The 13,784-nt window shown below is 48.7% G+C and overlaps 1 protein-coding gene across 1 annotated transcript in view; it reads left to right on the top strand.

Annotated features, from left to right (window-relative positions):
* LOC119390941 (myeloid leukemia factor 1) overlaps window positions 1-13,784 on the top strand; it is a 56,905-nt gene that overhangs the window by 33,956 nt on the left and 9,165 nt on the right. The window contains exon 4 of the mRNA XM_037658656.1: window positions 809-968. Within this exon, the coding sequence (XP_037514584.1) occupies window positions 809-968 (160 nt within the window). The remainder of the gene's footprint in view (window positions 1-808; window positions 969-13,784) is intronic.

A 13,784-nucleotide genomic window follows, 5' to 3' on the forward strand; every position in this document is an offset into this window, starting at 1 on the left:
AGGTCGAGCGGGGCCATGCGTTTCCTCTTCTGGACAGCCCTGCCGTAGCATGTTGCACAGCTGAACGCATAGACAGCCAGCGTACCCTAACTTGCTCTAACTTGCTGTAGGCTTCAGTGAGCGAGCCGAGATGGCTGTTTCAAGTGAGCTGTGTTGTTTCCAAGCTTTGGAGATGGTGTGGAGCAAGAGGCCTAACAAGTGTGTGGTCTCTTCTTGCACACCAAGAACAAAAGAGAGACAGTGCACACGAATGCAAACCATCAAAAGGGCATTTATTGCACCTTCTTTGTAGTATAGGCAAATTATGCGTCCTTCTCTATTATCCTTCGCATTTTTCAAACGTGCGTAAACCACCTCGCCAAACTTTTTACTTTATTGCAAAGTAGCATGCCAGTGTAACACATTGCGGGATCAAGAAAGTTGGACTTACCATGTTAGGCGGGTAACGTTTGTCCCTGTCAGAAGCCTGTGCCATGTACGTGCCCCGTCATTCTAACGAAGGTATATTCGAGGAAAGGAGTTCTGGCTGAAGTAAATGAGGTCTTGCCGAAAACATCACAAGTTTAACAGTTGACCAGTAGCGGTCAACTGTCGTAGTTGAGTTGCTCACATCATTAGCAGTGTAAAGGCTGGAATGTAGATCGCATGTGCTGACCGCAAAGCATCATCCCTGAACTTAGCTTGTATTAGCGCGGTACAAATAAGAAGTAGACACTACACGACAGACGGGTAGGCGCTAATACAAGCCAAGTTCATGGGTGACCAACTCGCCCGAACTACAACACTTCTGATCATCCCCAACTTTCAGGTGAAGGAAACCCGCCGATCACTGCAGGACAGTCGGTCAGGGCTGCAGGAACTGACCATTGGCCACCATCTGGATGACCGTGCACACATTGTGGGACGCAAGCGCAATCGCCTGACGGGAGAGGAGGACCAAAGTGTGGAATATGTCAACCTGGATGAGGGTGAGTTTAAGCCACGGCTGCACTTTCAGACAATAAGCTGTGCAGTGAACAAGATCTATTTAATCTCATAATAATGGCACTTTTTTCCCTAAAGATCGACGCAGACTTGAGGCTGCAATATTTGCTTGGGGCAAAATGTTTGGGAGAATACAGTACAACCCCGCTGCTACATTCCCTCATTGCTACAGTTTTCCGGCTGTCATGTCATTTTCTGACGGTCCCGGCATAGCTCCTATACGATTGAGTGTATTGGGAACCCCTCTGTTACGTCGCAACTGTACGATATGTCACGGAGTGCCCTCCGAGCATCCGCGGAAGAGAGCAGACTTTTCACGCAGCTTGGCCAGGCTTGACCGCAAGATTAGCCACACGAGTGGCGCAAGCGACACCCATAATGTGCTTCCAGTTCCAGCAAGCAAAAGCACATGGCATCTATGACATACTGTATTTACACAAGTTTGTCAACTTGAAGATAGGTTGACCACCCCAAAAATCGCACACACAGAATAACTGTTGTTCGTTTTCATTTGGCATGGAGAATGGCATTGGCAGCCCTCTTGAACGCTGCTGTGAACGAGGAGCACTCGCGACAATGAAGCACGGTGATCACAACGCTGGCACGCGGACCGGACCAGCCGCCAGTCCGGTGGCACTAGTGAATTGGGGCATAGCTTATCAGCCAACACTAAACTTTGGTTGATGGCTCTGGCAAGTGCCAGCACCGAAGCTGGTGCTTGCCAGAGCTTCGGGTGCTGCATGACCCTTTTGACAGCTAAGGCCTCTTTTTCCGTCTGGCTGTGCCTCTGCTCGGTCTTCGTGAGGGAGCGTGAAGCAAAGGCCACAGTCAGTCTTTCATGCTTTGGCTGGTCTTGCATCCGCGGATATCACTGTTAGGTGATTTTGATAGCAGGCCATGCAAGTTTCCGAAGAAAGCATCGCCTTTACTCTTTCGAAAGCCGCTTGCTGGTGAAGCCCCCGCAACCAGACTTTCTGGTTGCACAGGAGTTCTCAAATCGAACGTAACGTATCCAACAGATGTGGCAGGATCTGGTGACATGATTCACTATTCACATGAACCTTCGAACACCTCCGACATCCACGGGCAGTTCCATCTTCTGAACGGCTTCAAATTTAGCTGGGTCTGGCGAGGTACCGTCTGACAAAACCACGGTGCCCCAAAACTCGGCACTTGACCTGCCAAACTTTCACTTTTCCTTATTCAGTCAGCCCTGCCCGGCGTAGCCGGTCCAACACCTCGGAAAGCCTTTTGTTGTGCTCCTCTCGGTTGCGGCCGAACACCAGGACATCATCGATCATGTTGATCATGCCTTGCTGCCCCTTCAGAATGCGGTACATCCGGCGCTGAAAATGTACTCTGGGGCAGACATAATGCCGAAAGGTAGGCTGCAGAAACAGTACCTGCTGAAAGGTGTTACGAACGTTGTAAGTTCCTGGCTGATCTCTGGCAGCTTGACCCAGTGAAAACTAGACGTCGCATCCAACTTAGATGAGACCTTTGCCTCTCCAAGGAGCCTCAGTATGCGTTCCACAGTAAGACTTGTTGCTCCCAGAGGGCGTGCTTGTGCAGTTTCGTCAAGTCCACGCACAAGCGGTAGCTGCCAGAGTTCTTTTGCACCACCACCAGACTGGCAAACCATCGCGTTGGCCAGAGTTTCCTACTATTACATAGAGGGAATACTGGCACTACGATGCTGTTGTATGCATGGGAATGCTGGTATATGTCGGACTTGAATTGGCATCGTTCACGAACAGGCCGGACACCTCTGAGCTGCGTCTGGCTAGAACCATTCTGTGCATTAGTTTTGCACTGGAGGAACCCGAAATGAGTTATTTCTTAGCATTATGCAGAAACAAGCTTTATTTAACTTTGAGAACTTCTACTTCGATGTGCAGTTTTATGCAACGTAAAATGGGGCGAACGGCCGCTAGAGTTTCAAGGCAGACAAGGTCAGCAATTACTCTGCGGCAGTTTGTTGTCTGTTTCTTCCTTTCGCCATTTGCTTATACCCTGCAGGTCAGTAAAATGTTTCTTTTGAAATGTAAAACGGATTTATGGAATCCGTTTATGAAACTTTTATTTTAGAAAATCTTTATGCAGCCGTATCCACATTTTAGGCCAAGCCTCGCTCAATGCCAACCAACACAAGCCTCGCAGATGCATATACAGTGGAACTTCGATTATACGACTTTCAGGGGACCGCGCAAAATCGTCGTATAATCCGGGCGTCGTATAATCGAAAAACCGAGAATATAGGCAGTGACGGTCATTTTTGTCCCACAACAGCGGGCACATAATGCCTAAGAAAGTCCGCGGCACAAACCTACGCTGCTCCGAGGAACGTAGATTAAATTAATTGAAAAAATGACAACCACGCATTTTATCGGAGGTGTGAACGAACCTTTATTTTTCACCTTTTAAAAAAATCTGTGATTTTCTTCTGAGAGTTTGCCCAGCCACGACGCATCAGCTTTCTTTCGATAGCTGCAACATCTGGCAGCAAGTCGCCGATCTCATCGCGTGCGCAAGCAAACCGCCGAATGTGGTCGACGTAGCACAACACGTCTGCGTAAGTCGGAACGGACACGCTAGCCTCTGCAGCATCGTCCATCTCTTCCTCGTCGGAAGTTCCCGCAGTGTCGGGACACACAGTTTCGATAATGTCATCCAGCGACACTTCACTGCACACTGCAACGTCGTCGTCGGCACCAACATAGTCCGCGAAAGATCCAGGCAGCTCCAGGCTGCCGAACTCTGGTTCATCGTCAACAGGCAGTGCAGCTTCACTGGTAGAACAAGCACCACTTCTATTAAAGCCGCAGTGCCTGAAGGAGTTGGCGATAGTTTCTGGCGTGACTGCGTCCCATGCACTAGCAATGTAGTGCATTGCATCAAGCACAGAAAGCTTCTTATCCAACTGCTTGCGTTCCATGCCCGCCAGCCGACGCTGCACCAGAAACTTCCGATATTTCTGTTTCATGCACTTGATGACGCCAGCGTCAAGTGGCTGCAGCTGGCTAGTGCAATTGGGGGGCAGAAATACAACTTTCACATTTCTCAAATGCGACATATCTGATGGATGGCATAGCGCATTGTCAAGCAGAAGAAGAATCTTTCTGTTCTTAGCCCCCATTTTGGAGTCCAGCTGCTGCAGATATGTAGAAAACATAGCAGCCGTCATCCAGGCTTTCCGGTTGAATGTGTACTGGCACGGCAGCCTTTTCAAATTCTTGAAGCATCGCGGCTTCTCAAACTTGCCGATCACGAGGGCAGGAAGCTTTTCAGAGCTGTCTTCATTAGCGCAAAGCAATACGGTAAGACGCTCTTTGCTTCGCTTACCCCCGTGACAGCTCTCTCCTTTGAATGCCAATGTCTGTTCTGGCTGCATATTATAAAATAATCCAGTTTCGTCCGCGTTGAACACGTCGGACTGCTTGTATACCCGTATCAATTCCGGCAGCAATGCAGTCCACTTTTCTACAGTGTCGGAGCTGAGTGACGCACTCTCTCCACAGCAGCGGCTGTACACAACTCCACTGCGTTTTTTAAAGCGATCCAACCAGCCATTGGAGGCTTTAAAGTCGTCAATGCCGCAGTGCAATGCAACTGTCTCAGACTTCTCCTTCAAAATTGCGCCATCCACGGCGATTCCTGAACTGCGGGCCTGACGCAACCACTCAACGAGGGCCTTCTCCATGGCAGCATATTTGCCATCTTTCGCGGCCTTCCTGTTCAGGCCGAACTTTGCCGCATTTAGTAGGATGCTGTCCTTCTTCGCGAGGATCGTTTTCAGCGACGACTCGGGAATGTTCAGGTCGCGGGCAATGCTGGCCTTTGTTGCTCCGTTCCGCTTCTCTGCCTCCTCGATTATGCGAAGCTTTTCTCCGAGCGTCAGCGGTTTTCGGTTCTGTGACATTGCGAGACGCAGCACTCGCTACCAAGAATTCGAAAGCTTCCTTGCACACCATTGTCCGAACACAGAAAATTTTGCACGTGGACATAGCAGCTGCGGCACAGCACAACCAACCGATGAGGCAAACACGTGAAGGAATGGCTGAATGGCAGCACGGCAGTAGGCCTATTCGATTTGCAAGCTTCGACCAATCGCGAGCGGCTAAAACGCCCCAGCCCTCTGGTAGCTAGACAGCGGCGAGTTCCGGTTCCCGCGGCTGTCGCAAACATTGGCTCAACAGTCGCCGTTCAACACGTCCGGTATAACGACACGAAATCTAGTGAAAGTTATCGCATACTAGAAAGCGAGCTCGAAATTATCTGCCATGTTATCTGCTCACAACGGTCACTACAAAACCACCCAAAAGAAGAGAGAGAAAAAAAAAAAGGCGACAACGGAAGTGCGCAGTGCAATGCGACAAAACGAATGCGCTCCGGCTGGCTCCGGCCAACGTTGGCTCTGGCTAGCTATGGCCGACCGCGTGTCGAAAAATTGAAGAGGCCCTGTGGTGGCAGCGCGGATACGAACTCGGTTCCTCGGTTTCCCGACTTTTTTCGCCCGGCCGCAGTGTGTTTGCGTGCCAGCCCGCGTCATCGTAGGTCTTTTTTTTTTCTCGGACAGTCCAGCGAAGCGTCGTACGAGGCGGGGCCAGCGTAAAATTGTGTCGTACAATTGAGGTTTTTAATACATTATTTCTATGGGGGTTTTGCCGGGAACAAGCCAATTCGTCGTAAAACGCGGGTCGTCGCAGGACCGGGGGACATATAATCGAAGTTCCACTGTATCATCATTCCCATTGCGGCACCGCGCCCCTTGGGGAATTTGCATAGACGGTGGTACCAGATGTCTCTCTAGGTATTATTGTGGGAAACTCTATGGCGTTGGCTTCGTAATCTGCCTAATTATGCCTTGTGCTTCCATCATGTCGAGCTCAGATTTTTCGACAGGGCACAAAGGGATGGGTATGCTTCATGGTGCGCTTAAAGGGGCCCTAAAAAACTATTCAACCACCCAGTTGGTGCAGCAGGGACGCCAGCGATAGCAGCACGCAGTCCAAAGTTATTCGGTCTAGAAAATACAAAATACAGGGGGAAAAAATGCCTCCTCTCAACTCTGTTATCGCGAGGTCACATGACCACATTTCACTCACCCTGTGACTTTCGAGCACCCTAATGAAATGAGCTGAAATCTTCTATGTAGGGGAAGCTTGCACACCATTGTTGCTTGTCCTTTCCAATGTTTGTTGACGTTGTTGCCATAGTAACCAATGTGGTGCCTGACGCCTGACTTGTCAGAACTTGAGCGGGCGCTACTGCGTTAAACGAGGCTTTGTCTGCTGTTCCTTACAATGACTGTCACTCCCTCCTTTCATTATGAGAAGGGAATTTCTGGAAAGACAAGAGCTGTGAAGCACGGTTGCCCCTACGTAGGTTGTTCAGTGAGCCGCCCAACTGACTACAAGGCTGCAGAGTGACATCAGTTCAACGCAGGGGATTACTTTCACCACTTCAACAACAATAAGGAGCCTACCGCATGTGCGGAAAGAGGCAGCTTGCAAACATACTGAATCATGAAGAGGGAAGAGAGAGAAGTCTTTCATATGGACATCCGACCCGTGCAAGTAAGAAATTCAGAGACGAAATGGCAGCCAGCGCCTTGTCGTGCTTTGTAGTTGTAGTGATCTTTCTTGTTGCGATGGCGTCTATTTGGGGTTCAATGAAAAAGCGCGGAAAAGAAAAACAAAACACATTAGTAATCTCAGTTTTGATGCCATGCCACGATCGCTTTTAACGTTAAATTTACACAATCATGGGCTTGCGTGCTTAGCCGCCATTTCCGCCTGCAATAGCTCTGGCAAGTGCCACTACGCACTGATGCAGTCAGCAGTGGTGGAAGGGTAGTTGCACTGTCGCACCATGACCCACAGTGCAGTGTAGAAAGTGTTCGCCGACTCGCCTGTACCTGGTGGTGAAACCTAGCGCTTTAGTACAGCTCGTTCGCCAGATGGACGAAGTTGAACTTGCCAGTGATTCGCTTGAAATCTGTCATATGAGCCTCTGATATGTGCTGTGAACCCATAGTGTACACCAGTGTGCAGACACGCACTTCTTCAACGACATTGTTCAGGCCCGAAGTGTAGAGGTAGTCTTGAATTGGATGAGCCTAATGTTTCCTGTGTGCTGGGTTGCTCAAATTGGAGGGCGGCGGAGGCCTGAGGTTTGCCGATGCAAGCACAGGAGCTGGAGCATTTGCCGTTGCACTTGGCAACGTACCATCCATCTTCTTGTCACCAGTATTTATGCTGTGCCCGGGTGACCGCTTTGACCGCACCAGCGACTGCTATCCCTTCAACCATTGCGCTAGAAGCACACGCCTGCTTCCGACACCATCAACTGAGTGTACAGCCGAGCTTCCAGGCAGGCCCTTGTCACTTTATTTACACATCTTTTATACACGGCCAACATATGAACACCATAGATAGATAACATAGATAAGTTGTTAGTGATATATGAGCACAGTTAGAAACACTTTACACCACAGTACCAACAGAATCACGTGCATTGATGCCATTCACACCTCTGCAGGTTTGTCCTTTGACTATATTGTGGCAGAGTATGCCACCGTGTGCACCATTGACAAAGTTTAGGAAGCCTGGGCAAGAAAGGCCACATCCTTGGACGATCGCTTTGGGGGTACTTCCTCGTATGCGACGCGTTCAGTTGTCTACTGCTAGGCATGGTAGCTTGGAGACGTCAACGCGTCCAGCAACTGGCTCTTAAATGTGTCACTAAAAATGACCACCTGCTAGGTGTCAGCCATGATGGCACTGGATTTATTAAAAGGATATTCCACTGCAGGTGTTCCGAAAACTTTTTCTGCTCATTGGGCTTGACTGAAGGCACCAGGCAACATCGCATGATTTCTTTCATGTGTATGCATTGGAACAGAGTTCTATGCAGGTCACCAATACAACTTTTTTTTTATTTTTCCTGTTTTTTGGCTCTTGTATTTACTTAGAATTCCATCAAGAATGTATCAGTGGGGTTCTACTGTAATTTGGTGTGTTGAGAATTCAAACGAGTTTCAGGTCATAATTGTTATGACTACTATCATGACCATAATAAGAGAATTGGGTTGGTTGTGCAAGTGCACATCTGACTCGTGTTGCATAAGCTGATCCACAGAATGCCTTGTGTATACGGATCACTAAGATTGTCATGGGAAACAACTTATTTTGGCATCTCCAATCCTTAACCGTATTACCACACCTGTTCAAATCAGTCACTGGTGGTTTACTATTTCAATTGTTCATTTCAACATGTTGACTGTATTTTGTGGCATGTGAATGTGTGTATTATGTGTGCATTGTGGCAAAAACCCCTTGCTGCGTTCAAAGAAGAGCATCCCACTTGTAATTCAGCTGCACCAGCATCAAATTTTTGTAATCGAAATAAAATGTTTACTGCAGGCCTTGCTGTCTGGCAGTGTTACACATGAATGGTCTCTGGTGAGCTTTGGTATTGAGTTCAGATTCCTCACAGTGCTGGTCATCTGAAGCTCTGTTGCATGCTCTCATTTCTTGGCCAGTTTCCAGGAGTTTTGTGAAATCTTTTCTTTTTGCTCTCACCATGGGGCGAGAGTCTCTGCCTGTGTGGTGACACCACGGAAAAAAGCGTGGCATTGCAAAATATGCTGCACTTGTGCATGGTTTGTGTGATTTGAATGATTCGTGCACACAGATCCTGCATAGACTTCAATTGGAAATATGTATGTGTTACTGCAATCACCTTACGTTTAGGGCAAGGCAATTAAAAATCATGCTTGACTGCGTTTGGTGAGTGGGACACTGATCTTAAACACTAAAAAGTGGCACTCATTGACAAACAGGGTTTCCTTGAAACCCTTGAAAACACCTTAAAATTTAAAAGTATTTCATTGAGGCCTTTGAAAGTACTGGAATTATTTTTTTTCCTTTTTTTGAAAAGTGAAAACCTTTGAGCTTTCGGAGTGATACCTCATGAAAGAGGTTTCCAAATTGCCTGACCAGCTATCTGTGTTGGGTCAGTCTAAAACTTGCAAACTCCTCATTTTGGAGACATTGATACAGTAGAACCCCGCTGTTACGTTCCTCACTGCTGCGTTTTCCCGGCTGTTACGTCGTTTTCCGCCGGTCCCGGCATAGCTCCCATAGGATACAATGTACTGGGAACCCCGCTGTTACGTCGTAACTGTCGGACCGTTCCCGTATGATACGTCGCGAAGTGCGCTCGGAGCCGACCGAGTGACTACCGAAGAGAGCGGCCATGGTGCATTTTCACACAGCTTGGCCTGGTTTGACCGTAATATTAGCCGCATGAGAGGCGCAAGCAACAGGATCTTTCAATTGATGCAAACAAAAGCATGGCCTTCGAGATTCTTACTGCAAAGATGGCGTCTATGACGTAATTGCTCGCGAAAGCAAGGCCTTCGAGATTGGCATTTACTATTGACAAAAGCATAGCCTTTGAGATTTGTATTGCACAAACATGGCGTCTATGACGTAATTGCTTGCGAAAGCAAGGCCTTCGAGATTGGGATTCACTTCTGCCATCGCGTTGGCGTAGACTCATCATCATCGTTATTTATTTATCCCCGCAGGGGCGTCTGCGCAAGCAGGCGTTTGGTGTGTAGCGACACCACGGACCCGAGCTAACGGGGGGGTTTCGACCCCCTCCCACGCCTAGCCGTGCGTGGCATTGCCGTGTCCGGGGAAAAGGGGATCCTGGGGGTTGAGCCGACGCCGGGTGATTGGACCTTTAAGGCCCCCCGGCAGAGGCAACACACCCCTTTGGCCCCGGCTTCACGTAGACGGCACCCCTGGGCTGACCCACCCAGGGGAAACCGGCAGTCGCCTTTTCCTGTCTCTCTCTCTCGCCTCATCTTCGTCTTTTTCTCTCACTTTTAAACTTTCCTGTCTACTTCTCCCTTCTCGTTACTTCCGATTTTTCCTGGCGGCAAGGGTTAACCGTGTGTGGCTCCCAACCTTGGGTAGACCATATTAGGTTATAGTGACGGCGTACTGCTGGCGTTGCGCAGACTTTTCACATGTTCTGCCACGTCCCCCTGTTGGGCTCCGTGGTGGGTGGTAGGCGCCGTTGCCGAACAAGCGACTTTTTCCATGGGACCCTTGAACCCCTCTTCCACCGATCGTGCCCCAAAAAGGGTACGCACCGATGCATCTGAATTCTTTTGGCCCAAAAACAACGACACTTTTCCGAAATACCACGTAATTCACTGTGAACAATCATCCGAAAAAGCTAGAGCCATTTCACCTTTTCTTGTTGCTAAGTGCTTGAAAGACACCATAGGAACGGGTTATAAGGCCACAAGGATGGCAAGCGGGGACCTACTCCTCGAATTAAAAGACAAGGAACAGTACATTAATCTGTCACATCTGGTCGCGTTTGGAAACATCCCCGTCTCTGTGAGCGCGCACCGGACCATGAACACTGTCAAAGGTGTAGTCTCCGATGAGGACCTGATTGGCCTCAGCGAGGAAGAACTATTAGATGGATGGAAAGATTCAAATGTCACTCAAGTCCAAAGGATCAAGATAAGGCGCGACAACACCGAAATACTGACCAAGCATTTGATACTTACTTTTGCCTCCAGCACACTACCCGAGGCCATAGAAACCGGCTACGTCAAGCTTGCTGTACGACCTTTCATACCAAACCCGCGGCGATGCTTTAAATGTCAAAGATTTGGTCACGCGTCTCAAAGCTGCCGAGGGCAGCTCACCTGTGCAAAATGCGGAACGACGGGTCATTCTGTTGATGACTGCGCTGGCGATGGGACTCACTGCGCGAACTGTGAAGGTGATCACCCTGCGTACTCCAGGGCCTGCCCGGCCTGGAAGAAAGAGAAAGAAATACTCACGATCAAAGTAAAAGAAAACATAACGTTCCGCGAAGCACGACAGCGAGTTTCATCGTCATTTCCAGCAAGAACGTCTTTTGCCGAAGTGGTGCGACGGGGGGCAGCACCACAACGGCCTATCGCGTTTGCCCGGACCACTCGCAGCGTGCCGAGGCAAACGCCACCCGCCCCTATGGTGGGAGCAGCGAAGGCTGCCCCGCCTACTCTGAATCTGACCACACCGGCGGCCACTACAAGCTCCGGCACCGTAGAGGCCAAGGAGAGCACATCGCCCTCCGGCTCGGTGGCGTCCAAGACTTCGTCACACCAGGCGAAGTCCCCACCTGCCAAGCCAGAGATGCCGGCGACTCCAGGGTCGTCGGGTCTCACGACCACGCCTCGCCAGGCGAGGTCGGACAAACAAGCCAGCAGCTCGCATACGCGGGCGTCCAGTGCCTCAAACGAGGCAATGGACACAACTCCGGTGCCTCTGGTACCGAAAGAGCGGCGTAGCTCCCTGGAGCGCGCTAAGAAAACCAAAAAGCCGATAATGGGGCCCGACGACGGCCCTGCTACTTGAGCTCTAAATCTCGACCTAAACAACACCCACTTCTTCTCGTACACACAGCACTACCTGACATCCAATATGGAAGCACAAATTATACAATGGAACGTGAGAGGACTGCTTAGAAATCTCGACGATGTCCAAGAACTCTTACACAAACATACACCAAAGGTGCTGTGTGTACAAGAAACACACTTAAAATCCAAACACACGAACTTTCTACGCAGCTACATTATTTTCCGGAAGGACCGGGATGATGCACTCGCGCCATCCGGGGGTGTAGCCGTTATAGTTAATCAAGGAGTAGCATGCACACATTTACCACTTCGAACTTCCCTTGAGGCAGTGGCTGTTCGAGCGGTTCTTTTGAACAAACTCGTCACCATTTGCTCTCTCTATATACCTCCACATTACCAACTGCAAAAACATGAATTTCAGTCTTTAATAGATGAGCTCCCTGAACCTTACCTTGTACTTGGGGACTTTAATGCGCATAGCTGTCTATGGGGTGACTCCCGCTGCGATGCGCGAGGTCGTCTAATTGAACAGTTCCTTTTCTCTTCCGGCACGTGTCTCTTGAATAAAAAAGAGCCAACATACTATAGCCTTGCGAACAATACCTACTCGTCCATAGACCTCAGCATCACATCTCCATCACTTCTGCCCCTTCTAACATGGAAAGTCATTAATAATCCCTATGGAAGTGACCATTTTCCTATAGTTCTGAGCACCCCAATAGTCAATGTATGTCCTCCACAGGTTCCCAAATGGCAAATTGACAAAGCCGATTGGGAACAGTTTCGTAAAATGGCTCTCTTAAGTTGGACCAACATGCGTGCTTTAAGCATAGATGAAGCTGTCGACTACTTTACAGCTTTTTTGATTGATGCCGCAACGAAATGTATCCCACAAACAGCTGGACTGCCCGGCAAACGACGTGTGCCATGGTGGAACACCGAGTGTCGAAACGCGCGCAAAAAACAAAATAAAGCATGGACGCTGCTTCGGGACTCGCCGACAGCCGAGAATCTGGACAGTTTTAAAAACATAAAGTCACAAGGCAGGAGAACTCGCCGACAGGCAAGAAGACAAAGTTGGCAGAAATTTTTATCGGGAATTAACTCATATACACAGGAGGCTAAAGTCTGGAATATGGTTAGTAGGGTAGCAGGCCGACAAGCACATTCACTTCCCCTAGTAAACACACAAGGTGACAGCTTGGAAGACCAGGCGAACTTCCTAGGTGCACACTTCGAACAGGTGTCGAGCTCGTCACATTACACGGAAGCTTTCCAACGATACAAAACAAGAATCGAAAAAGAGAAACTAGAGCGTAAATCCACAAAACACGAAGCATACAATGAACCTTTCTGCATAGCTGAGCTACAAGCATCGCTTAATTGCTGCAATAATTCCGCCCCAGGCTCCGACCGTGTTGTGTATGAAATGTTGAAACACCTGCCATTTGAAACACAAAAAACCCTCCTTTCCCTATATAATGCTGTTTGGTTTTCCGGTGAGATCCCCTCGGCCTGGAAAGAAGCCATTATTATTCCTATTTTAAAACAGGGCAAGGACCCATCCTCCGTTGCGAGCTACAGGCCCATTGCACTAACAAGCTGCCTGTGTAAACTTTTTGAAAAGATGATAAACCGCCGACTTATACATTTCCTCGAAGCAAACAAATCACTTGACCCATACCAGTGCGGTTTTCGAGAGGGTAGATCTACCTCTGACCACCTTATCCGTATCGAGGCACAAATTCGCGATGCTTTTGTTCACAAGCAATTCTTCCTTTTGGTGTTCCTCGATATGGAAAAGGCCTACGACACCACATGGCGATTTGGAATATTAAGAGACCTATCCCACTTAGGTGTCCGAGGAAAGATGTTGACCATAATCGAAAGCTATTTGTCCAATCGCACGTTCCGTGTTCGAGTGGGTAATGTCTTGTCCCGAATATTTGTCCAGGAAACTGGAGTGCCGCAAGGTGGTGTTCTGAGTTGCACACTTTTTATTATAAAAATGAATTCCCTACGTCTGTGTATTCCACGGAATATGTTTTATTGCACATATGTTGACGACGTGCAGATCGGTTATAAATCTTGCAACCTTTCAATGTGCGAGCGGCAGGTGCAACTTGGTTTAAACAAGGTAACCAAATGGGCAGACGAGAACGGGTTCAGCCTTAACCCGCAAAAAAGTACTTGCGTATTATTCTCAAGAATGAGAGGCCTACATCCCGATCCAGACGTTGATCTGCATGGTCAGCGGTTACCTGTGAAAACGGAGCATAAATTTCTCGGCGTAATTCTAGACACGAAACTAAGCTTCATATCACACATAAAGTATATAAAGAACAAGTGCATAAAAACCATGAAC

This window comes from Rhipicephalus sanguineus, chromosome 4 (assembly GCF_013339695.2).
Source record: "Rhipicephalus sanguineus isolate Rsan-2018 chromosome 4, BIME_Rsan_1.4, whole genome shotgun sequence".
Lineage (NCBI taxonomy): Eukaryota > Metazoa > Arthropoda > Arachnida > Ixodida > Ixodidae > Rhipicephalus > Rhipicephalus sanguineus.